General features: G+C 40.6%; 1 protein-coding gene across 1 annotated transcript in view; it reads left to right on the forward strand.

The window, feature by feature from the left end:
* The first annotated feature begins 5864 nt into the window (after positions 1-5864).
* The window catches only part of LOC138737727 (interleukin-20 receptor subunit alpha-like), a 49734-nt gene continuing 28707 nt past the window's right edge, over positions 5865-26891 (forward strand). The window contains exon 1 of the mRNA XM_069888328.1: positions 5865-6048. Within this exon, the coding sequence (XP_069744429.1) occupies positions 5994-6048 (55 nt within the window). The 5' untranslated portion in view covers positions 5865-5993. The remainder of the gene's footprint in view (positions 6049-26891) is intronic.

Below are 26891 nucleotides of genomic sequence, written 5' to 3' on the forward strand. Positions count from 1 at the left end.
GTAGTCTTCCAAAGGCGCTATTTGCCTTGGCGAGTCTGTTGTCTATCTCATTGTCGATCCTTGCATCTGATGAAATGGTGCAGCCGAGATAGGTAAACTGGTTGACCGTTTTGAGTTTTGTGTGCCCGATGGAGATGTGGGGGGGCTGGTAGTCATGGTGGGGAGCTGGCTGATGGAGGACCTCAGTTTTCTTCAGGCTGACTTCCAGGCCAAACATTTTGGCAGTTTCCGCAAAGCAGGACGTCAAGCGCTGAAGAGCTGGCTCTGAATGGGCAACTAAAGCGGCATCATCTGCAAAGAGTAGTTCACGGACAAGTTTCTCTTGTGTCTTGGTGTGAGCTTGCAGGCGCCTCAGATTGAAGAGACTGCCATCCGTGCGGTACCGGATGTAAACAGCGTCTTCATTGTTGGGGTCTTTCATGTTGGGGTCTTTTATTATACAACGGAGTCAAAGCCAATAATTTACCCATAGAACCTATCATTTTATTTTTCTTTATCCATAACTTCATTAAATGTTTTAGTATAGGCACATTATATTGTTGTAACAGATTTATATTCCATCTAAACAAAAATTGATGTATTTCAAATTCAGAAATATTTGCCATCTCAATTTTGGCCCAACTAGGAGGCCGTACCAAATCCATCAATGATCTAATAAATTTAAGTTGGGCTGCCTCATAATAATTTTGAAAATGTGGTAAACATAATCCCCCTAACTCATATTTCCAAGTTAATTGATTCAAAGCCACTCTCGAAAATTTACCTCCCCATAAAAACTCCCTAACCGTTTTATTCAAGTCTCGAAAAAAAATATTATCAAGTAAATGCGGAATAGATTGAAACAAATATTGTATATGTGGAAAAATATTCATCTTAATTGTATTTATCCTACCCATTAAATTAATAGGTAAATCTTTCCATTTAATCAAATCAGTTTTAATTTTTTTCATTAATGGAACATAATTTACTTTATATAAAGATTGATAATTAACATTCAACATTATACCCAAATATTTAATTCGATCAGTCCATTTCAAATTAATAATATTCTTCTTTCTTTTTTTTTTCTTTGGCTTGGCTTCGCGGACGAAGATTTATGGAGGTATTACCCAAAGTCTTGGGTAATGTCCACGTCAGCTGCAGGCTAGTTTGTGGCTGACAAATCCGATGCGGGACATTCTTATAAACTGCATAATCTCCTTCACTTACTGGTAATATTTCACTTTTTTCCCAATTAACTTTATATCCAGAAAGACATCCCTATTGTATTAAGCATTCCTTCAAGTGCAAAAGTGACTGAGCTGGGTTTGTTAAATACACCAATACGTCATCAGCAAACAAATTAATTTTATACTCCTCATCTAAAACTTTCATACCTTGTAAGTGTATTTTGTCTTATCAACTGTGCTAAAGGTTCAATCACTAACGCAAACAGGTTCTTTGTGATTCTTGTGATTTTGCAGTTTTTTTCTATATTGCCATGCAACTTAGGAATGGTTTGGGGTTTAGATTAGTTATATTGTTTTTTTTTTCTTTTTTCTCTTTTTTTAATTTATTATTCTGTGAATAATACTGTTGCATAAGAAAAATATGTCTTTGACATATTTTGCTTGTCTGCTCTAATACAGTTAGTATTAGTTTTAAGCATCATTCCTTTATGTATACACTATTATATAAAATTCAATAAAAATATTGAAAAAGAAAAATTCCCCTGCTCTGAGAAAAAGATTTTGACTATGTATCTATCTATGCTTCCTTAATGTTATAAATCTCTGTAAGATCACCCTCAGCCTCCTACAATCCAGTGAGAATAATCTTATGCTATCCAATCTCTCCATTCCATTCACTTCTGCACTTGCTTTATTGCTGCTGCACCCTTCCTGTCATTGGTAACCAGAACTATACACAATGATTTAATTGCAGTCTAAACAATGTTTTGTACAGCTGCAACAGGATGCCCTGGCTTTTACAGTTAGTGCCTCAACTTCTGAAGCAAGCATACCACATGCTTTTTTTCACTACCCTATCCATTTATGTTGACTCTCTCAAGATTGCTCTGTATATCAACATTCATAAGGTCACTGCCATTTACCCTATACATCCTATCAGAATTTGACCTGTGTTTGGATTGCTACCACTCTAGTTACTAGTTATCATTAGATAACTTCTTTGCTCTCTCTAACTCTACCATTTTTGTGCCATTGGTAAACTTACTAATTATATCATCCATATTCTCATTCAATACATTAATATATATTACAAACAACAACCCCAGCACTGATCCCTGCGAGAAGACCACTTGTTACAGATAATCTTTCAGATAAATACCCCTCCTCCCTTAGCCTCTGTCTCTTACCAATATTGGAATCCTGTTTGCCAACACATCTCAGATTATTTGTGTCTAATATGTTTACATCTGTGGCTCCTTACCTCCTCTCCCACCAATGAGGAGCGTTATTGTGCTGGCTGGGCATCAAAATTATTGAAGTAAACTGACAGCAGAATGCAATCAGTGGAGATCCATTAAATGCCTGTTGTGATCCTCGTTCCATTTTTTCATATGTTAATACTCACATCTCACAACTATTAGAATTTATCCCTTATCCATTATGGTCTAATTCTTGATTCACACTGGAGCAAGGTCCAAAATGCATCTTTCCAGTAATAGTTTGGTTGAAAAATATTATTTTTTTGTGAAGTGACACAAAATGCCAATCTGATTCATAAATCGGAGTCTTGAATTCAAGAGTTGGGATGTTATGATGAAATTGTACAAAGCATTGGTGAGGCCAAATTTGGAGTACTCTGTGCAGTTTTGGTCACCAAATTATAGGAAGGATATAAACAAAATAGAGAGAGTGCAGAGAAGGTTCACGAGAATGTTGACAGGATGTCAGGGTTTGAGTTACAGAGAAAGGTTGAGCAGCCTGGGGCTTTTTTCTCTGGAGCATAGAAGATTGAGGGGGGATTTTTTTGGAGGTGTTCAAGATTTTAAAAGGGACAGAGAGTCAACATGGATAGGCTTTTTTCAATTAAGAGTGGGGGATATTCAAACCAGAGTTCATGGTTTGAGATTGAAGGGGGAAAATTATAAGGGGAACATGAGGGGAAATTTCTTCACCCAAAGGGTGGTTGGGATGTGGAATAAGCTTCCGGCGGAGGTGGTTGAAGCAGGAACGTTATTTACATTTAAGAAAAGACTGGATAATTACATGGAGGGGAGAGGATTAGAGGGGTGTGAACCAGGTGCTGGCCAGTGGGACTAGGAGGGTGGGGATTTGTTCCGGCATGGACCAGTAGGGCCAAACTGGCCTGTTCTGTGCTGTATATGGTTACATGATTATATGATTTTGGCAGGAGGAGAATTCCCATATTAATGAAACCACCCTTTGGGTGTCATATTATCTGTGATGTTTCCAAAAGCTGCCTATGTCTTGTGTATCTCACAATAAACTCTGTCCATATGAATGAACATAATCAGAATAAAAGAAATAGAGGCTGAGCAAACCATTCACCATTTGTACCTGCTTTGCCACTTGCTGAGATCATTGCTTCAATGCCAATCTCAATCCTGTGATTTCTTAATTAATTCAAGAATCTAGTAAGCTATATCTTGACTTTACTCAAGACTGAACTTCCATAGCCCCTGGGTTATGAATTATCAGGAGTAACTGCTCTATTGATGAAGACATTTTGTGATGGAATATTTGTTTTTGGGAGATAAATTGGTAAAATTAGAGAGGGTTACAATCACACACTTTACAACAGAAATATTGGAGAATTCATATCCACAGTACTTTCAAGAGGAACTGTGAGAAATGTTTTGCACATTTCACAAGTAGGTGCTAATTGAAATGATGTCATGAAATGAATGGATTATTGTCTTGGAAGAGCCAGGTTGTCTGTTTTGGCCCTTTTTGCAAAACTTTTTACCTCTCTGCAAAGTGCTCACTCAGAGGCCATTGAGAGGTTATTGTTGACCTAAAACAACAGATAGAGCAGAAGCCTAACTCCTATTGTTTGCTGGAGAAGGTCAGGGGTTTGAAAGAGAGAAGGACATGCTGCTGGCAGTTTGAGTCTCAGAGAAAGAGAGCGAGACAGAAGGGAGGTTTGTACTTTGTGTGACACAGAAAGCTGTAACAAGCCAGGAGAAGTTTGTTGGAACTGAAACAGAAGCTTCAGAGTGGCAGATGGCTGAAAGTGCTATCTGTCTAATGTTTCTCTTGGAATAAGGGGAACAGAAAGGAAATCTGTGCTAGCCTGAAAGAAAGAGTTTATCATCTGGAGAACCCTGATGGGGCAAGTTTCATCAGCAAGACAGTGAGGTGACTAATGGGGGTACCTCAGTTGTGGAAATCCTGGAACTGCACATCTCTCTTTGCAAACCTACAAGAACCTTCCTGAGTGATAAACATTTACCTTTTGACCACCAAAGCCTGGTGAACTTTATACATGTTAAATCCTGTGCACAGTATAAGAATTGAACTTGGAAGAATGAGAAGTGAGATTGAACTGTGAACCAAAAAACTTTTGTTAAGTTTACACACACATTACACACACGTGTGCTTAGAATTAGAAGGGAGTTAAATTGGGTTAGTTAATAGTGATAAATTCAAGTTTGATTCTGTTTTCATGTTCAAAGATAATTAAAAACAACTTTTGTTTAAGTTACCATATGTTGTGGTGAATATCTATTACTGCTGGGTCTTGGGGTCCTTTGGGCTCGTAACATTTTCCATTCACTTACTTTTTTGAATGACTAATCAAGCGTTTTGAGATTTCACCTCCTTCTACAGACATCCCAATCCAGGGAAACATTATCCCTACATCTGTACACTCAAGCCTTGTGAGAGTTTTCTTATTTCAATAAAATAATGACTCCTTTCCCTAAAGAACATAGGTCCGGTCAGCTTTATCATCATCATCAGACAGTCCCATCATTCCCCTTCCACCATCCTTCCTCCGTGATGGAACCAATCTGGTGAACTTTTGTTGCCCTCACTCCAACTTAAGCTCATTCTTCCTTTGAAAGGAAGACAAGAACTTTCCAAGTGCAATTTCACAGTGGCCCTTTACATTTGTACTCAAATCAACCTGCAATTCAACCCAACACTCTTTCTCATTGCATTCTGCCCCTGTAATCCTTTGCTGCAAAGGAATTTCTCTCCATTGCTAAAATAATCCAGTTTACATTTTTTTAAATCAAGCTGGATAACTTTTCCCATCATATTCTATCCATCACGTCATTTACCTGGCCTGTCCATGTCATCCCTGCAACCTCTCTGCATTTTCCTTGCAACCCACACTGTCATCCAGTGTCACATCGTCATGGGTTTATAGAATTTTGTTCCCTTATCCAAATTACTGACATAAGGAATGGATGAACAAATTATCTGTAATCTGTCGGTGACAGGGTGGGAAGAATAATTATCAGCACAAATTGCTAACTGTTCCCATTAAGCCAATTTGTCTATCACAGAGAATCTCTCCCTCCCAGCCTTACCTCTAACTGAAAACCTCCCAGTTCTGACAGATCACAGACCCACAGATGCTGCTGGACTAAATGATTTTCTTCTGCAACATTTCCTAGTTTCGTTTCAGATTTCCAACCTCTTTCCTTTCCAGGACTTTGAAAGTGTGAATGTGCCGAGGGAGACAGTGGTCTGGGGAGCTAGAAGGTGGCTGCAGACATCACCTCCCTGTCTTGCCCATGTTAATGTTATTTTGCCGGTCATTTAATCTTTCAATGTGAAACCACACATTCCTGACGCCCCGAAGTCCACACGCCCTGTCGATCAGGATGACACATTCCGCAAGTACGTGAATGTACCGCGGTTCCACCTCGCTCCTTCCAGTGGAGCCAAGGTCTCTGCTCAGTTTCATTTTCCTCGCCTCTTCAACAGTTTGTGTCGGAGAAGGCGAGCGAGCTCGGGCGAGGTGTGTGGCTTCGCAATCCAGCTGATGCTCCGGCGCATTCGCGCACATGTACCACCATGTGGCCAAAGGGGCTTTTCCCCGTGGTCTTACTTGTCCTTCTGGCTGAATCAGGTAAGACTGAAAGTTCTCTCTCTCCCCCACCCACTCTCATGGTTTGAGTTTAAGACTTTCTTTGCTGGCGTTGCTTCCCAACGTGGACTAATGGACCTACTCCTAATGATTCTGTATTATCATGACTTTTTTAACATAATCGTGGGGAAAGTGTAGAGCAGTTTGCTCAATACATTGGAAGTGAGCCAAGCGGCAGAAACTGGAAATCTGGGGGGAAAGGGAAGATGCTGGCAATGCGCAGCCAAGCAGTGTTTTGTTGGTGTGTGGCTGAAGTCAGGCTTCCCACACCGCCCCCCACCCCCCACCAGATTTCCAGCATCTACTGTTTGCTGGATTTCTCTCTGCCCATCCACTTCAGTGGGGCAACATTATTTCAGATCCCTGTGGACATTTTTGGATTACTTACCTGGCAGCAAGTGCCTTTGGGACAGTTCAGGTCGTGACTGCCTTACCATTTACTGTGCAAGTCCGGCCCGAGTTTAACTTACCAAAATACATTTGTCCACGTTAAATTCTATCTGCCAACTTCGACAGTTGATTCAGATCAAAACCTATCCACTGCACTGCCCCAACAATTTTGGTTTCATCCACAAATCTACTAACCATGTAAATTAGATTGTCATCCAAATCATTTATATAGACCTGATAATAGTGGACCAGGCACAGATCCTTGTAGCACACCAAGTCATGAGCTTCCAATCTGAAAAACAGCCCTCCATACCACCCTCTAACTCCTACCATCAAGCCATTTTGAATCCATTTGGCTAGCTCACTCTGGATCCCATCAGAACTGGCCTATCATGTAAGACCTTGTCAAAGCCCTTGCTAAAATTAATGTTGACAAGTTCCACCATCCACCCCACATCAGTTCTCTTTGTCAACTCTTCAAAATCTCAAACAAATTTGTGGGACATAGTTTTCCACATACAATGCCTTACTGGCTATCTGGATTCAGTCCTTGCTTAAATGCTGATGGATTTTGTACTCCTGAAATCCCTTCAATGATTTTCCCAACACTGAGGTTAGGCTCACTTGCTGATAGTTCCCTGACTTGACATTTCAGCCCTTCTTAAATAAAGGCACAACATTAGCCACCCTCCAGTCTACCGGTACCTCACCCAGAGCTAAAGATGGTGTAAACATCTCTACCAAGACCCCAGTAATTACTTTCTTATCTTCCTACAGTGTCCCACTATACATGATCTGGCACTAGGTATTTAATATGCTTTAAGATTGCTTGCATGTCCTTTTCTGTCATATGGATAAGTCTTACAGAATAGGACATATCAGCAGTCTTAGATCATAATAAGATGAATAAGCTTATGGACAAGTGTGTGAAATGGTGAATGCCATTTATTGTCTGCAAATTGGAGGCCAACCTTCCAGAAAACTGCCCTAATATATCCAAAGAAGTGTTGGTGGAGAAGTTATTCACCTCACAATAAAAGGCACATTAAACTGACACCATTTGGATTGTAAAATTCAATTTCTGAGAATCCATAAACCCACCACCACCAACACACCCCCCCCCCCAACACTCCCTTGACCTCTAAAGAACCCGATGAGATAGAATGGGCCCTGCAAATGAAAACATAAACATAACAATTTACAGCACAGAAACAGGCCATTAGGCCCTTCTAGTCCGCACCGAACCAAACACCCCTTTCTAGTCCCACCTCCCTGCACAATGCCCATAACCCTCCATCTTCTTCTCATCCATATACCTGTCCAACATTTTCTTAAATAATACAATTGACTCCGCTGCCACTATTTCTCCCGGAAGCTCATTCCACACGGCTACCACTCTCTGAGTAAAGAAGTTCCCCCTCATGTTACCTCTAAACCTCTGCCCCTTAATTCTTAACTCATGTCCTCTTGTTTTAATCTTTCCTCCTCTTAACGGAAATAGTCTATCCACATCCACTCTGTCTATCCCTTTCATAATCTTAAATACTTCTATCAAATCCCCTCTCAACCTTCTACGCTCCAAAGAATAAAGACCTAATCTGTCCAATCTCTCCCTATACTCTAGATGCTTAAACCCAGGTAACATTCTGGTAAACCTTCTCTGCACTCTCTCCACTCTGTTTATATCCTTCCTATAATTAGGCAACCAGAACTGCACACAGAACTCCAAATTAGGCCACACCAACGTCTTATACAATCTCAACATCACCTCCTAACTCCTATATTCCATGCAATGATTGATAAAGGCCAGCATACTAAAAGCCTTCTTCACCACCCTATTCACGTGAGTTTCTACCTTCAGGGAACGATGTACCGTTACTCCTAAATCTTTCTGCTCTTCTGTATTCATCAATGCTCTCCCATTTACCACGTATGTCCTGTTCTGATTCTTCTTACCAAAATGAAGCATCTCACACTTATCAGCATTAAATTCCATCTGCCATTTTTCAACCCACTTTTCTAAGCAGCCCAAATCCCTCTTCAATCCTTGAAAACCTTCTTCATTATCCACTATTCCACCTATCTTAGTATCGTCTGCAAGTATTTTTCCTTCATTTATTTGTCATCACAGAGCTAACAGAGGATGTTGGACAGGCAGAGGTCTTACAGGGATGACAATGGAAAAAAAAGCCAGGGTATGGTGGGAGGCCTATGAGGATTGGAGTCTGGGGTTATTGTGTGATGAGAGAATTGAGGAAAAATGATTCAGAGGTAGATTCATTAATATATCATTTGTGGTACTGGATTAGCAATGAGGTTTCTGGACAATTGATCCAGAGAATTAAAATTTAAACAAAACATGCTGCAAATCTGGTCAGAACAGAAAATGATGGAAGCATTGAGCAGGTCAGGCAGCATCTGTGAAAGATAAATAGGTCAGAGGTTATTAAGTATTTGGTTTTGAATAGTTTTTTTATATTGATCTAGAGACATGATAAGGAGATGTAAGTAAATGCAAGCCATTAAATAAATCTGGAATTAAATCAGTAGTGATATATATACAGCCATTGGATTATTAGATGTTCACCTGGGTCACAACTAACCTCAGAGAAGGAGGTTGTTCTTTCTGGTCTGGCTTGGTTATGACTAGACCTATCAGTGGGATTGGATCACTCCTGGCATCTGCATTCAGAAGAAATCAACATTAGTGCCCGTATGCATTGACTCTTCAAAACCACTTTTTGAAACTCCATGCCCTGTGCAAAAATGGATCCGAAACCATATTTTAGCTCAAAGTCCCCCAGACAGTGCACATAAACATTGTGTAGCACAAAATATCAAACTCATTTATTTATGACTGTTTCCTCAGTCCATGTGAAAGTTAAAATCTCTTGCTTCGATCACTGTTTTCCCCAGCTTCACAATTGATTTCCACATTGTTGCTGTAAATAGTTCAGCTCAAAACTCCTGCCAGAGGTTTGCTCCTTTGATGCTTCCACTCAGTTTTTGTGGAATGCTTTAATCAGTTTCTGTAATTCTTTTTATAAATATTACTACTTCGCTTTTTCTGTTTTTTTTCGTTCTTAGAAAAATCTTGTGGCTCAAGACATTTATTTACTACACATGCCTATTTTGAAATAAGATTTTTACACAGAGAGCTGTGGGTGCCCGGAATGCATTGCTAGGTGGAGGCTGGAATGTTAGGGGTGTTTAAGAGACTCTTAGACAGACACATGGATGAAAAAAATAGAGGGTTATTAGGTAGGGAGGGTTTCTTTTTTTTCAGTGGGTATATATAGGTCAGCACAACTTCATGGGCAAAAAGCCCTGAACTGTGCTATAATGTTTTTTATTCTATGTACTTTGAAATAGTTAAAATAGCATAATATTTAATTATTTAGGCTCGTATTTGAACTTATTGTTTAAGCTGTGTGCATTCTGTTCATAATCCTTAACCAACAACTCCCACCTTCTTCATATCTCAGATTGATCAACAGAACCTTGTAGGTTCATCACTATTTTTTCCACTTTTATGGCTGTTTTATCTTTCGTGCCACTTTTTGTATGGGGTACAATTGTCAGACTCTAACCTTTACTTTTACCTTTACTAACTTTACCTGTTAAGAATATTCTTCCTTTCTTTGTTGGTGGATTCACAAGTCGGAGGATGACTTGTTTCCTGGCTCTTTGGCAAAACCCTTTAGGCTTATGAGGCCATTATGAAGCCTGCAGACTGTCCTAGGCAGAACAAAAAATAAGTGACAGGATGGGAAAATGGGTGATTTGCAAGATGGTGTCCCTCTGATATTTTATGCTGGGCTTTTATGTACTCCTGACAGATGGACTTTAGCCTCTTAATTCCACCTTGAGTGCTCCTTCTGTTGTTTTCAGATCTCCTTGAATTGTTTCCTCTCTCCACTTGACAGTGACAGATCTTGGACAAAAATATCTGCCTTGAGAACCTGACAAAGAATGTGCTTTGCCCATTGGAGTCAACTGAGTGTTATCAGGACCACAGTACTTGGGATACTGGTGTGGGAGAGGAGAATAATATTGGTTTGGATATCCTGCCAGTATGGTGGGTTCTGCAAAGACTGCAATTTGGTATCTCTCCAGTGTCTAGAAATCCCTGTTTTAGGTAGTTCATGATGCAAAGTGTACATGAGAGCAGTCATCGTTATTGCTTGTTCAACCATATATTTATACAGAATCTGAGATCCTGATTTTCTCTCACTAAACAACTAGTGGCTACAATGATGTACTGAAGGTGATGGTGATGTTCTTCATCAATAAAGTGTTAGCTTCTAGTGGGGTCGATACAATTATAGCTTGGGTTATAGCTCGAGGTAGAAAGGAGACTCGCACACTAAGAGAGTATAATCGACATTGACTTTATTGGGCTACAGTTCTGTCTTTTTTTATAGGCAGCCGGTCATGCCTCCACCGGGGGCGTGGCTTGAGTGAGGCTGGCTGCTGATTGGTTGTCCCAGATGCGCGGGCTCAGATTGGATCTCATGCGATCCGCTGGCTGTAATTGGCCGATTCAACCATTATTCCTGCAGCCTATGGGAACAGGCATCTCATCCTGCGTGCTGTCTGCCTGATCATCAAGTTTGACGACTGTTTGCTGTGTCAGCCTGTGGGCCTGCTACCAGCTAATATTTTGTATTAAAACTATTCCCAATGCACAAGATAAAGGCTCATAGATTGAGAATGTTTCTTATCCCATAGTTGTAAATCTCAGTCATTCCTTATCCAAGAAATCTTCATCCAAGTGTGGAATGGTTAGCATAGGGGTTACTGCAATGCTGTTACATCATCAGCAATCAGGTTCGAATCTGGTACTCTCTGTAAGGAGTTTGCACATTCTCCCCGTGTCTGCCTGGGTTTCCTCCAGGAAATCAGATTTCAGATTTTGGATTTATTGTCAGAGTACATACATGGTATCACATACAGGTGCCTAAACTTTTATCCAGAATTCCAAAAACCACCAACCTCCAAAAACCGGCACTTTTTTCGGTAGATGACATCTGCTCATCAAAGATGGAATTTGGCACTAATTATTGCGATTATCACTTTATAAGAGCAACTCCTTGTTGGGCGCTGTCTCTGATTAATGCAATCGTTACTTAATAAGAGCCTCTCCCTTTTGAGCATCATCGCCACCCACCCTCCCAGTCGACACTACCTGTTGGAAGCCTCTGTGAAGCCTAATAACATGGCCAAGAGAGCTGCAGAGTCCCCTTTGGGTAGTAGTGAGATGCAGAAAAGGAAACATCTTACATTATTGATGGCACAGAAGGTGGAGTTATTGCGGAAGCTTGATAGCGGTTTATCTGTGCATCATCTAATGAAAGATTATGGCATGGGATTGTCCACCATATCTGATTTGAGGAAACAGAAAGAACAGTTGTGGAAGTTTTACAGTGAGAGTGACGACCACAGACTGATGAATAAAAGGAAAACTTTGCATAGGGCAAAAAACGCAGATATTGACTGAGGGCTTATTGAGTGACTGCAAAAACAAAGAAGTGAACATTTGCCACTGACTGGTCTGCTTGTAATGAAAGAAGCTCAAAAATTCCATGAAGAACTGAACCTTGAGGGTGACAGGGAATATTCACATGGTTGGCTGCAAATATTTAAGAAGCGTCATGGTATAAAATATCTTAAAATCTGTGGTGAAAACATTTCTGCACATTATGATGTAGCTGAACATTACATAGATGAATTTGAAGGTTTTTGTGTCAGAAACAAGAGGAGAATGATTGCTAACCTCATTGTCATGCTTTATTGGTAGTGTAAAAACACTGTCCAGAATGGATACATGTAAACAAATAAAAGAACTGCAAACAGATAATGAAATGTAAACAAACTGTCAATACAGAGAGAATTTTAAAAAATCAATAAAGTGCAAAAGTAAGAATCCTTAAATGAATTCCTGATTGAGTTTGTTGTTGAGGAGTCTGATGGTGGAGGGATATCAACTGTTCCTGAATCTGGTGGTGGGAGTCTTGTGGCACCTGTACCTCTTTCCTGATGGCTGCAGCGAGAACAGAGCGGGTGCTGGATGGTATGGATCCTTCATGATTGTTGCTGCTTTCTGTCAGCAACATTCCCTGTAGTTGTTCTCAATAGCAGAAAGGTTGTTGCCTGTGATGTCCTGGGCGGTGTCCATTACCTTTTGAAGGGCTTTATGCTCAGATGGTGCTGTCTCCATACCAGACCGTGAGGCAGCCAGTCAACGCACTTTCCACCACACATCTGTAGAATTTTGCCAGGTTTCTGTTGTCATACCAAACCTCCACCAACTTCTGAGGAAGTCGAGGTCTACTTTTCCTCCCAAAAAAACATACGGGGGCTGTAGGTCAGTTGGGTGTAAATGGGTGGGACAGATTTGTTGGCCGGAAAGGACTGTTGCTGTGCTGTATGTCTAAATTTAAAATTGAAATTTTAAATATTCCATGGATTCATTCCATATTACCTCTGATGAAGCTGGGCATCTTACCCTTATGTTGAAAGCATATGGTATGTTACATATCCAAGTTTCCATATGAAGGTTGCAAAATAAATTCTAAAACTGAGGCAAAGTATGTGCAAAACAATGCTGACGGGTTAAATAACTGGGCAAAGAATGACAATTGAAGTATGAAGAGGGTAAATGTGAGGTTATCTATGTGAGAAGAAAGAATTTTAAAAAAGCAGAGTATAATTCAAATGATGAAGAGTTGGACCAGCAAGTAATTAGTGAGTCTGGGAGGATGTCACTTTTTATTTTAAGGGGAGGGACGGACAAGAAAGCAGAAGTCTTGCTGTAATTGTGCAGAACCTTAATGGCACTATCCCTGTGGTACTCTCTAGAAATGTGGATTTACGGAAGGATACACTTGGTGTGAATCACCAAAGATTTGCTCCATTTATTCCTGGGAATGTAGGTGTCTTTGTAAGGGAAAAATTAGCAGCATGGCCTGTACTGCCTATAGTCTAGATTAGAAGGTTTTATCATGGAAAATTCTGAGTTAATGGCAGGATAGATGCTGTGAACATGCCTACCATGGTGAGAGGACCAGGGAATATATGACAGCCTTAAGACTCTTGAGAATGAGAAACTTCTTTTATCAGGTTTGTAAATCTCAGGAATTTGCTACTCAAAAAAAATCTATGGATCATGTATTAAGTTTAATCAAGATTGAGACAAGTTTTTGGACTCAAGGATATGTTAGAGTTGAAGCAAAAGGTAGATTAACTGATGTGGCAGATTTGAGGTTCTGTTTAGCCTATTCCTGTTCTGTTTTCTATATTGTGAATGAGGGTGAACTGGACATGTGAATAATGGCACAGGCTGCAGAAATTCAAATGGGTTGAAGTGTAAAAAAGGCGTAAAATGGAGGGTGCCATTGGAATAGTCAAGTCAAATTAGAACAATGGTTTTGTTTGAATGTTATGTAATGGATCCTTGTCTGCAGCTTTTGTGAATATGGAAGAATCTTTTAGTACTATTCAGATGATTTTAAATTTAAATTTAGACACATACAACACTTGTAACAGGCCATTTAGGCCCCACACAGACAAAAGGAGAATATATAAATTCCTTGCAGACAGTGCAGGATCCGAACCCAGGTCCGGGTCTGATCGCTGGCTCTGTAATGGCGTTGTGCTAACTGCTAGGCCAACCGTGGCACCCAGTTAAAATATGATATTTAGATATCAAGTCCTTGGCCATATTTATCTTTTGAAAAACAAAATTAAAATGGAGATGATTATTAATAGAGAAAGACATAATATTACAGAAGGGATGAAAGGTCAATTACCCCATTCTCTCTCTCTTCCCCCCCCCCCCCCATAGCTGCTGAGTATTCTTATTTTAAATTTCAGATTATCATTGTATTTACTTGATCATTGTCTCAGCGACTTGAAGCCTTGTGCACGAACTAACTGCTATTTTCCTATACAGCGGCAGTGCCCATGCTTTACTATGAAGCACCATAACATATCTGATCTCATGAATGGTGTTTCTGATAAATGTAATAAAATGTACTCTTTGCAGACGATGCCGCTTTAGTTGCCCATTCAGAGCCAGCTCTTCAGCGCTTGACGTCCTGCTTTGCGGAAACTGCCAAAATGTTTGGCCTGGAAGTCAGCCTGAAGAAAACTGAGGTCCTCCATCAGCCAGCTCCCCACCATGACTACCAGCCCCCCCACATCTCCATCGGGCACACAAAACTCAAAACGGTCAACCAGTTTACCTATCTCGGCTGCACCATTTCATCAGATGCAAGGATCGACAATGAGATAGACAACAGACTCGCCAAGGCAAATAGCGCCTTTGGAAGACTACACAAAAGAGTCTGGAAAAACAACCAACTGAAAAACCTCACAAAGATAAGCGTATACAGAGCCGTTGTCATACCCACACTCCTGTTCGGCTCTGAATCATGGGTCCTCTACCGGCACCACCTACGGCTCCTAGAACGCTTCCACCAGCGTTGTCTCCGCTCCATCCTCAACATCCATTGGAGCGCTTACATCCCTAACGTCGAAGTACTCGAGATGGCAGAGGTCGACAGCATCGAGTCCACGCTGCTGAAGATCCAGCTGCGCTGGATGGGTCACGTCTCCAGAATGGAGGACCATCGCCTTCCCAAGATCGTGTTATATGGCGAGCTCTCCACTGGCCACCGTGACAGAGGTGCACCAAAGAAAAGGTACAAGGACTGCCTAAAGAAATCTCTTGGTGCCTGCCACATTGACCACCACCAGTGGGCTGATAACGCCTCAAACCGTGCATCTTGGCGCCTCACAGTTTGGCGGGCAGCAACCTCCTTTGAAGAAGACCGCAGAGCCCACCTCACTGACAAAAGGCAAAGGAGGAAAAACCCAACACCCAACCCCAACCAACCAATTTTCCCCTGCAACCGCTGCAATCGTGTCTGCCTGTCTCGCATCGGACTTGTCAGCCACAAACGAGCCTGCAGCTGACGTGGACTTTTTAAATATCCATAAATCTTCGTCCGCGAAGCCAAGCCAAAGAATAAAAATCAATGAATACTGGAAACACATCAAAATGTTAATGCAGTATTTTCCACTTTTTTTCTATTTCCATCGTAGTTGATGTTTCACTTGTTTAACTTAAATAGCTTTTTCATGCTTAACAAATTATCAATACATTGTTTAGCTTTTGCATTTATGATGTCCTTATGATGCATCATTAAAGAATGGAATGAAACTAGTTTACTAAGCACACATAGCCACCATGAAGCAAGGCATGGAATTTAAAAGAAGCCTTTCAGTAGAAATGTAAAAATTGTAAAAAATGTAGAAGAACAAGCTAAAGATAATGAGATGGAAAAGTGAACTAAACTGTTACTGACTACAAGGATGTCAGGCTTGCAACCCCCTGTGATTTTAATCTCAGACTTTCGACTCTTACACAACTGTTATCAGTTTTGTTAGAGAAACTTAGGTGGAGGACCTGTTGGGAGGAAATTACTTACCTACGTTGCAACTTCATTGGATTCATTGCTCAGAAAGATGAGAAAGAAATGATTCTATACACCTGCCAACATGCCCACTTCTTAGTTACATCATTTTGCACAAGGTGCCCAGATCTCCACTTACAATATAAGTACAGTACTGTAAGTGGAAAACAAAATCCTTTATTAATATGCTACACTAACTCAAAGCATAGAAAAAGCTGATTCAATCCAATGTGTCTGTGCTATACAAAAAATGGACTTTAGGACAAATCCACGTTCAAGAAGACTTTTCATGAAGGGTGTTGGGCCTGAACATTACCTTTGTTTCTCTTTCTAAAGGTGTTTTTAATGCCGGGCTTTTGTCCCAAGGCTGGCTCCAACCGCAGAGAAAAATTTGAGCTGACCTTTTTATGGAGCAGCCCTAAAAGGCTGCCACTTTTATGAAGAGCAGCGCCTTGTAGCATCGTCCAGAGCATATGGAGGTGGGGCGAGTGGTGCCATCGTCATGAAGTCTCATATGCCATCAGTAAGAGTTCGGACAAGTATATGGAATAATATTTGGCTTTTATTAACATACTCAATACTACCTTAGTCTAGCCAGTGGAACCAGCTGGGCAGACACTCCTACAGCAGTAGCCAATACACAAGCACATCTATGTGAGTGACAGTACAAGGTCTAGCATATGCGCCAAGTGGTTCCAGCTGCGTCGGGGATTGTGCGTTACGATGATGGCCATTGACCATTAATGATTCTTCCACCTCTTCTGCCCAGCGTTACTCCTCCAGCTCTTCGCTCCCATCTTGCATCCATCGGACTCTCTGGCTTTGCTTCTCCATCTCCACTCCTCAGCATCTGTTCTCCTTCTTCCCGGACCGTGGAACTCAGCACCCAGGTCCCTTTGCCCTCTGACCCCGGTGGCTTGGCGGGCTCTGACTCTCCTTGCCCCCGCTGGGCCTCTGGTTCTCTCCGGTTCTTTGCTACCCTCCTGCTCCTCCGACTCGGCAGCCTTGGTGAAGGAATGAGGGATGGAGGGGAACGGGAAGAAGACATTTCCATGGGAACATTGGTGGGGGCTCCTGGGTTGTGGGCTGATGGCATCATTGCAACATTATCAGCCCGCCCCTAGCCAGCTGCTTACAGCAGCAGTACATTTATGATGTGTGCACTAGGTTGAAGAAGGATTGGAGTCAGCGCCTTGGAGCTGCTCTCAGAGCATTTATGATGGCAAGTTCTGTGATGTAAGAGCAGAGAATCTCTACCTTTAACATTTTTTCACTCTGTAAAAGGGCCTTGAGTCTGTAAAAGCTCACACAGTAATCCACAATGAAGTGGGATGAATTGTTAGGATAAACATCTCAGAGTTGCCACATAAGAATGTAAGTTTTAAAATACTGACTGGAAAGCAGAAGATGTCTGCAGTCCAACTGGAGCTGATAAATAACCTCTTTATTTGGTAAAGTCGTAAAAGACTAATAATTCTATGGAACATGTACTTAAATGGAGCAGTCTGTTTGAATGTTCTAAAGAAATAGGGTCAGAAGGTATAAAAGATATGATTTGTAAGCCACAAACAGACAGTCTAGACAGTGAGACAAGTTGCTCGTGGAAGTGCTTCTTGCTGTAAAGGAGTCCTCATGCTTTGCAAGGTGATTAAAATCTGTTTGTGTAGCTGTATTCGTGTTTGTTTTCAAACAACCAAAGGTCCACTTTAACACACGTAGCAAAGAGACCTTTGAACTTGCAAATAGCTATCAATGTATTTGTCACAAGTCAATCTTCCTGAAGTTTGGAAAATAATCAGATTCTGCTGACAACTGTCCAGGTACTGACTGGATTGCTGAGAGTAAAGCATTTACTTCAATTGTAAGAAATAAAACACGAAAATCTGTGGACACTGTAGTTGAAGTAAAAACACACAATGCTGGAGAAACGCAGCAGATCAAACAGTGTCCTTCGTGTAGCAAAGATAAAAATACTTAACTGACATTTTGGGCTTGAATCTTTCATCAAGGTATGACAAACTGCCGGCAGGTGTCGGTCACAAAGGCAGGAGGTAATAGGTGGAGAAGGGAGGGAGGGGACAGCAGTGATTATGGGAGGAAGGATGGCTAGGTGAATGGAGGGAGGAGAACTGGAAAGGGGAAGGGAAGGAGGGACAGGGGAGAGGAGAACAGGTTAGCAGAAAACAGAAAAGTCTCTGATATATCTCGGGGGGTGGTAGGGTAGAAGGGCACTCTACTCACATCAGAACGTGGGGTCCAGTCCCTAGAGAACTCGTTGGACTTTAAGGCTGCATCCTCCATTGTGATTGCAATCCGGGCCACGTCCTGTAGTTTTTCTACCCCTTGCTCGAGCAAGCGCAGCCTCACTTCGTTCGATCGGAGCCCGGCCACATAGGCATCCCGGACGAGGTCGCTAGTGATCTCGGCAGCAGTTTTGTCCACACAATTACAGTCCTTGCCCAACGCCTTTAATACTTGTAAATATGCCCTGCTGGACTCGCCAAGCTGTTGCTTCCTCGACGCAAGCACGAGCCGGGCATGAACTCTGTTCACCGGTTGATCATACAGTTCTTTCAGTACCTTTATGGCTGCGGTGTAAGTGGTCTCATCCTGGATGTTCTCGTAGACTCTCAAGGACAGACATTTCGGGCTTGAATCTTTCATCAAGGTATGACAAACTGCTGGCAGGTGTCGGTCACAAAGGCAGGAGGTAATAGGTGGAGAAGGGAGGGAGGGGACAGCAGTGATTAAGGGAGGAAGGATGGCTAGGTGAATGGAGGGAAGAGAACTGGAAAGGGGAAGGGAAGGAGGGAGAGGGGAGAGGAGAATAGGTTAGCAGAAAACAGAAAAGTCTCTGATAATGCCTTCTGGATGGAGAGTGCCCAGATGGAAATTCAAGTGTTGTTCCTCCAATTTGTGGGTGGACTTGGTGAGATAGTACATGACCATGAACAGACATGTGAGTATGGGAGTGTGACATAGAACTGAAATGGTTGGCAACTGGGAGGTCTCTGTAACTGGTGCGATCATCTCTCTGATGTAGAGAAGACTGGGCGCAGATTGGGAGATTGTTTCGTTGAGAACCTTCGCTCCATCCGCGACAGTGTCAGAGACCTCCCAGAAGACAACCATTTCAGTCCTCTTCTCACTGCTGACCCATAACTGCAATGCTAGTTCCAGCTCAGAGTCATCAGGTTTGCAGATGACACGACAGATGACAAATTGCAGTACAGAGAAGAGGTGGAAAATATCATGAAATGGTCAAAACCTGAGTCTCAAAGTGCACAGGATAAAGGAGATAGATGATTGTGGACTTAAGGAGAACCAGAAATGGCCATCTTCCACCGCATGTTAGTAGCTCAGTAGTGGAGAGAATGAAGAGCACCAAGTTCCTGGGAGTCCATTAAAAAAAATAGCATTTCCTCACTGGTCATTTCCTCACATAACATTTCCTCACTGGTCAGGAAGGAGCAACAGAAACTACAATTCCTTAGAAGGCTGAGGCAGGCAAAGGCTTCTGGCCACCATTCTGTCAACTTACCACAGGAGTTCTATTGAGAGCAACCTGGCCGGCTGCACCACAGTGTGGTACAGTTGCTGTAGAGCATTTGATCAGAGGTCAATCCACAGAGTATAAGAGCAGCAGAGAGGATCACTGAATAATGATAGAGGCACTATGTATGAAGCCATCACAGAATATAGCATATACTGATTTTGATGATTGTCACCTTCTCCTTATCAGGTTTCATACTGGCATCCTTTGTCTCTACTTATCTCTGCTCCATCATATTCCAACTGATCCCTTTTTTCTCTGCCACACTCTCTCTCCCTTTGTCTGCTACCTGTCAATCAACTGCCTCAGTCCATTATCCTTCGCCCTCCCTGGTTCACCAGCTGCACATTGTTCCCTGTCTACATTATACTGGCTATATCCCCTATGTACTCTCAATCTCGATGAAATATTTTGGGGCCAAATTTTGACCATTCATATACAACCACTGATGTATCAACAATAGTTAACCTAACCTAACAAAACATTATTATGATTGCATTATAAAATTGAATGTGAACGAATGCATTATCTGCAATTCTTTCCCTCCATGATAACATTGACACCATCTTAATCAGATGAGGGGACAAGAACAATGAAATGTTATGAAAGAGTTTTGTAAATTCAAGTTTGTTTGTTGGCATTGAAGTAATTACAGGCATCCTGAGTTCACCAAAGGCATTGTATTTTTCATTTGGTTTTTCCTTTCATTTCTAGCCAAGGACATTTTTTCTATGTCTGTTAATCCTTCCATCAATCACCACATTCAACCTTAATTACTTTTAATTTGATGTAAAGTCTCATTACATTGAAACAAATTTTCTTTCTTTCCTTTTTCTTCTTCTTTTGAAAGATGGTGTTGGAGCGTGGCAATTCTTTGGTAGCCTTTCAATTGCATGCAGAGGAAAGCTTTACAGTGTATCCTGTTATGTGTATTGTAGCTGTACATATAACAATAATAAATAAATCTATCTAAATCAATCTTGTTGTTAAACCCGGGCACAATGACCACCTATGTATGGCTCAAATTAGAAATTCAAATGAACATCACCTCTAAGAGAGACTTCCCTAAATTTTAGTTCCTTCATCTAAATGTGTTGATAATCATACTAACTCTATTACTTCTGCTCAATTCTAACCCCGCATTCTTCCAAAACTGCCTATTTTTCATTGATGCGTTGCATCTGTGTAATTCTGTACACCTGGCCAGTAATGGGAAGATCTAGCACAGTAACTTCCTTATATTTAATTTTCATGCCCAAACTTACAGTTTAAATTAATTCCCTACACTGTACCCTGTAATAACTCAATGTAAAGATATATATTCGGTCAATGAGAGAATGACTGGAATCTAGAATACATTGATTGGGTAGGTGTTGAAGGCAGAGGCTCTCGCAACAGTTAAAAATGTTTCTTGAATCCCTGGAGTGTAGAAAAATGAAGGGAGATTTGATACAGGTGTTTAAAATTTTGAGGGGGATAGATAGAGTAAATGTAGGGTAGGCTTTCTCCACTGAGGGTAGGTGAGATACAAATCAGAAGACATGGGTTAAGGGTGAAAGAGGAAAGGTTTAAGGGAAACATGAGAGGGTACACACAGAGTGGTGGGAGAGTGGGATGAGCTTCCAGCTGAAGTAGGCTCAATTTTAACATTTAAGAAGAATTTGGAAAGGTACATGGATGGGAGGGGCGTGGAGGGATAAGGACTGGGTTCATATCAGTGGGACTAGGCAGAAAAAAAATGATTTGGCACAGACTAGAAGGGCCGAAGGGGCCTGTTTCTGTGCTGTAAAGATCTATGATTCTATGATTCTAAGAGGTTATGATCGAAGATCTGGAAAATAGGATTCATGCTGCAGAATCAGCATGGATGTGATGGGCCGAAGGACCTCCTTCTCTTCTATATGACTTTGTAATGTGGAAGGGTGGGTCTGTAATTCCTTTTAGACTAATAATTATCTGTCTCAGTGAGGTATGCAGTTTGACATAAATCCCCAGGAGGTACAAGAGGAATGTTGATGAACCTGTATCCAATGATTACCTGCAATATTTTGTGAACTTATTTCAAAGGATAATTAGCCATGTGATCCAAGACATATGTTATGTAATCTGCATGCAATGTCATCGTTTCACCAAGCAGCATGTCTGCAATAAGGAAAAAAACCTTTATCCTAGCTATTGAACCACTAGCGGAGATTATGAGAAGAGACCCGGACATTGGGCTTCAAAGTTGGACTGAAAGAACATCAAATTAGTTTATTTGCTGATAATGTGATATTTTTCATGTCTGACCTGACTGAATCCTTGATAAAATTACAAACTACATTAGAAAAATATGGAAGAATATTAAGTTATAAAATAAATATGGGCAAGAGTGAGATCATGCCATTGAAAATTTTTGATTATGAAAGATACCAAAAAAGTAATAGATTTAAATGCAAGATTGATGGAATCAAATATTTAGGAATAATGAAAGATAACAACTTACAGAATTTATATACATTTAATTACACTCTTTCAGAAAAAACTTAGAAAGACTTACAGAAAGGGAAAGACCTACCAACTACTCTAGTGTAGTTCTTCCCAACCTTTTACTTTCCACTCACATACCACTTTAAGTATTCCCTTTCCCATAAGTGTTCTGTGATTAGTAAGGGATTGCTTAAGGTGGTCTGTGAGTAGGAAGGGAAGGTTGAGAATCACTGCTCTAGACCCAATTGTTACTGAAATATTTTGCTTGAGAAAAATTGTCATTGGCCCATTTCCTTTGGAGTTATGAAACCGTGCACATAATGAGTCAATTAGGGATGATTAAAACAGTGGTTTTCAAATGTTTTCTTTCCACCCACATACAACCTTAAGCAATCCCTTATTAATCACAGAACATGGCATAGGGAATACTTAAAGTGGTATGTGAGTGGAAAGTAAAAGGTTGGGGTCCACTGCTCTAGTGGGAAGAAAAAATTGTATTAAAATGAAGGCGATGCCAAGATTACAGTATCTTTTCTCTATTGTTGTCTATTGTATTGCCTAAAAATTTATTTAAATTACTGATTAATTATATAGCGCAATTCCTATAGAATAACGAAGTGTCGAGAATTTCATTGGAAAAGGTAACATGATACTATAGGTTGGGAGGACTTAGACTTCTGGACTTTAAGAAATATCATTTATCTACTCAAGCAAGATTTTTATCATCCTTTTTTGAATATGACAGTCAACTTTCTTGGATTTGAATGGGATTGAATTCAATGGAAGAAGAAACAGTGAAGGTCTTTATTTATAAATGGAATGTTAAGTTAATAACAAAAAAAACATAGATAACGCTATATGAATACACATGATTAGTATATGGCAAGAAATTAATGAGTGTATTGGACAAAAGCAGGTACATCATTAAGACACCATTATGTAAAAAGATGTTGCTGCCTGTGAATCTGGGTAACAAAAATTCATGGTATGATAAAGGAATAAAATATATTGATGATTTTTATGTGGAGGAATCTCTTATGTCTTTTGAACAATTAAGAAATAAATATGGAGTGACTAACGAGACTTTCTTTTGTTTCCTCCAACTAAGATCATTCCTAAGAGAAAAATGGGGGCTGAATTTAGCCCCACTTGAAATTAGTGAAATGGAATGAATGATTTGGCAGGGGAATACAACTAAATTTATAGCTAAGATGTACTATGCTCTCCAGAATGAAAGTGTGAAACCAGGTTTACAGAGATCGAGAGATAGGGATGGGAGTTGGATTTAGGTGTTGCAATAATGGAAAGATGTCGATCTAATTGGAGTTTGGACAGCATGACATCAATTATAAATACAAGATATGGATTAGCGTAGTATAATTTTCTACACCACCACAGAAGTTGCATAAATCAAAATTTGAAATATCGAAATGTGTTTTATGTGTGGGATAAAAAATAGGAACGTTTTAACATGCTACATGGTTGTCTGTGAAGGTGAGATGTTTCTGGCTGGATGTTACTGAAATATTAACAAGAATAACAGGGGTGACCTTCACAGGTGATCCAGAAATTTATCTTTTAATGTTATTGAAATAAGTAATAAACTGACCAAATTCCAAATTTCATTTGTTAAAATAGCCTTAGCAGTGGCTAAAAAATGCATTGCAATCACTTGGAAGTCTGACTCCCCTTGACATATTGCATGATGGACTGCTGAGATGTATATTTCCATACCTATGAAAAAATTACAAATATGGCATATTTATTAAGATTAAGATATTTGAATTATATAGGGCCCCAACTGTAATAATAAACATTATAATAAAAAGGATAATAATGAGTGCTGCTAAAGTATGAATGCAGCTGACTTCCCCATAGAATTCTTGACGATCAATATAAATGTGTGTGGATTTATATAGTGAAAGTCGGGGGGGGGGGGGGGGGTGGGTAGTGTTTTGTTCTGTTTTTGGTAAAGAAAACAATTTTCTCTATATATTTGTGGAAAATATTAAAAATAAAATATATTTTTAAAAAAGGATAAAATCAAATCCAACTTTAAAGTCATAGAGTTTTACAGCATGGAAACAAGCCCTTTGGCCCAATGTGTCCTTGCCACCCATGTTTTCTACAAAAATCTGTCCCATTTCCTTGTGTTTGGCCCATGTCATACTCAGTCTTTCTTATCCACGTACCTGTCTAAATGTCTTAAGGTTGCAGTTGTATCCACCTCCTCCACTTCCTCTGGCAGGTCACCTCCATGTGAAAACAGTGCCCTGCAAAAAAGACTAGGACTCTTTACCCTATAAGCCTCTACAAGGTTTCCCTCTCCTACAGTCCAGACAGAAGAGACCCAGTCTATCTAGCACATAGATTCTCAAGGTGGGGCATGGGAATATTTTGATGGGGCGTGGGGGTTAAGAATATTTTAGTGGCGTGTGGGAATATTTTGGGAAATAATTAAAAAGATGGTTAACACTGTCAGTTCAACACAATCGTGATAACTTACAAGTAAAATTACTTTGTTTTTATTTTCATAACGTGCTTTTGCTCTTTGTTGTTTCTCTTATTTTAACTGTTGTTATCCTTGGTTAACGTTATCATTATGTTTTTTCTTACTGGTCTTATTATCAAACATTCCAAATGATCTCATTGTTGATGTGGATTCCAAATTATCTCAACAATCATGTCTCCGTCCTTACCCCTTTACTTTTTCAGTTCAGTAGTGAGTGAGACCTTTATCTGTATGTATCTTTGTGCACTAGCGTATTGATGGAGGGACGGGGGGGACGCCAAAATCAGGGGGAAAAAAGGACGCCAGAAAGAAAGGCACAATGCGACAGAAGTTTGGATATACTCTCAGTGAGAAAAAATGTCAGAAATCGCACTTGTGTTTTTATTCATGGTTTTTAGGGCCAGTATTCTTCCTTTGATTCGATCATTACTTTTATTATATTTTTCATTTCTAAGACATAATAAAATACTGATTAAACTGCTTCAGGGAGCTTGTGCTGTTGTATTAATCTGTTTTAGGAAGCTCGCGCTGTTGTATATTCAAAATGAGCAGACCAAGTAACCTAAAGGTTCGTCAATATTCAGTGGAGTTCTTGAGGTTTGAGTTTATACCTGCTGTACACAATGAACGTGCAGCTTTTTGCCTATTATGCCAACAGATTTGACAAATGACTCAATGAAAGCATGGCGTCTTGAAGCTCATTTGAGGGTAAAACATCCTAACAATGTCAATTTGAAATTGGAATATTTTCAATCACTGAACGAGAAGTTTGAAAAGAGATGAAAAATCACTTCATTTATTCGCTGCCCTAAATCATACCCTATGAAATTTCTCTACTGATAGCAAAACATGGGAAGAATCATACAATTGGGAAGGAACTGATTAAACCCACAATATCATTGTTTCCCAAAACAGTTCTGCAAAAGGATGACAACGATGTCTGAGCAATGCCATTGAGTAGTAGTACACTCTGCAGCAAGATAGATGACATGGGTCAGGATGTTGAAAAACAGCTTATTGAGAAGTTGAAATCACAAAAGTCCTCAATACAACTGGATGAATCTTCTGTACGGGACAGTGAGGCTCTGTTTTTGGCATACGTGAGATATATTAATCAGGAAGTGTTTCAAGAAGAGATGTTGTTTTGTGAATCATTTGAAACAACCACGACTGCAGTTGATATCTACAAAAATTATACCAAAAGGAAACATTGTATTTTGTGCTGCAGATGGTGCACCTGCTATGATAGGTAAAAAAACAGGATGTTTAAAATTAATGAAGGATGAAAGTCCAAACATGCTGGACTATTTTTACATTTTCCATCATCTTATTTAGTAGAATGTCACTTCAGTGCTGTTTGTGACTTGCTGCAAGCTAAGAGAAACCGACCGAAAATTACAAAACTTGGAGAGTTAAGGTCGAATCAAAAGAACCTGCAGCCAGTGTCGGGGCAAGGTTCCCACTGAAGTGACAACATTTGTTGAATGTATATTTTAGATGGTTGACATATTGAAGCAGTAGCTGAATATGAAATATGTATTCCAGTGTATTCCCGACTGTAATTACTTTGAAATACATTTGCAGTAAATAATTCAATTAAAACTTCTTTTGAATATATTGTAGTGGCTGCTACACACATAGAAACACACCACAGGACAGAGTGGAGATTTCAGTTGAACTGTTTATTTGACTTTCGCGCGCGGTCCTTTAAGGCCAATGGGAGTTCCGCCCCGTGCGGCAATGATGTCATCACGTGGCCTAGTTGTGCAAGCTATGGCCTAAGCCAGGAGGCAATCAGCAGGCCCCAATGGCGCCATCTTTCTGAAGCTTTCCTGCCAGCATGGCAATACAAGCGGGCTGGTTCGCTACAAGAGATGTGCACCGCCACACAACCCCCCCCCCCCACCCCCAGGACTGGCTTACGCATCTTGCCGCTTGAGCGGCCGACCCCTTTGCTTAGGTTAGGCTGTCCTCATGGGTTGGTCTAAATCCACATGCACCAGTTTCAGTCAGTTGATCGTGAATAATTCCTCCCTGCTCCCAATGTCCAAGGTAAAAGTTTTTCCCAACCGGCGTAGGACCTTTTACGGGCTCTCGTACAGGTGCTGCAGGGGGGTTGGATGCAGGCCACATCAGATGAAAACAAAATCCGATGAAGCCAGCTCCTTGGGAACATTTGCTGGGTGTTTGCCGTGGTAGATTGGTGGTGGGGGTGCCAGTGAGGCGAGCCTGTTGCCAAGGTCTGCAAGGAGGGTTGGGTTCTCACCTCTGGATTCTGAGCCTGTCCCAAAGAACTCTCCTGGCAGCAACAACGGTGAACCATAGATGAGTTCCACACACGAAACTTGGAGATCCTCTTTCGGGGCCATTCGAATGCCATGCAAGACCCACAGCTGTTCATCTGTCTAATTGGGTCCTTTGA

This window comes from Narcine bancroftii, chromosome 6 (assembly GCF_036971445.1).
Source record: "Narcine bancroftii isolate sNarBan1 chromosome 6, sNarBan1.hap1, whole genome shotgun sequence".
NCBI lineage: Eukaryota > Metazoa > Chordata > Chondrichthyes > Torpediniformes > Narcinidae > Narcine > Narcine bancroftii.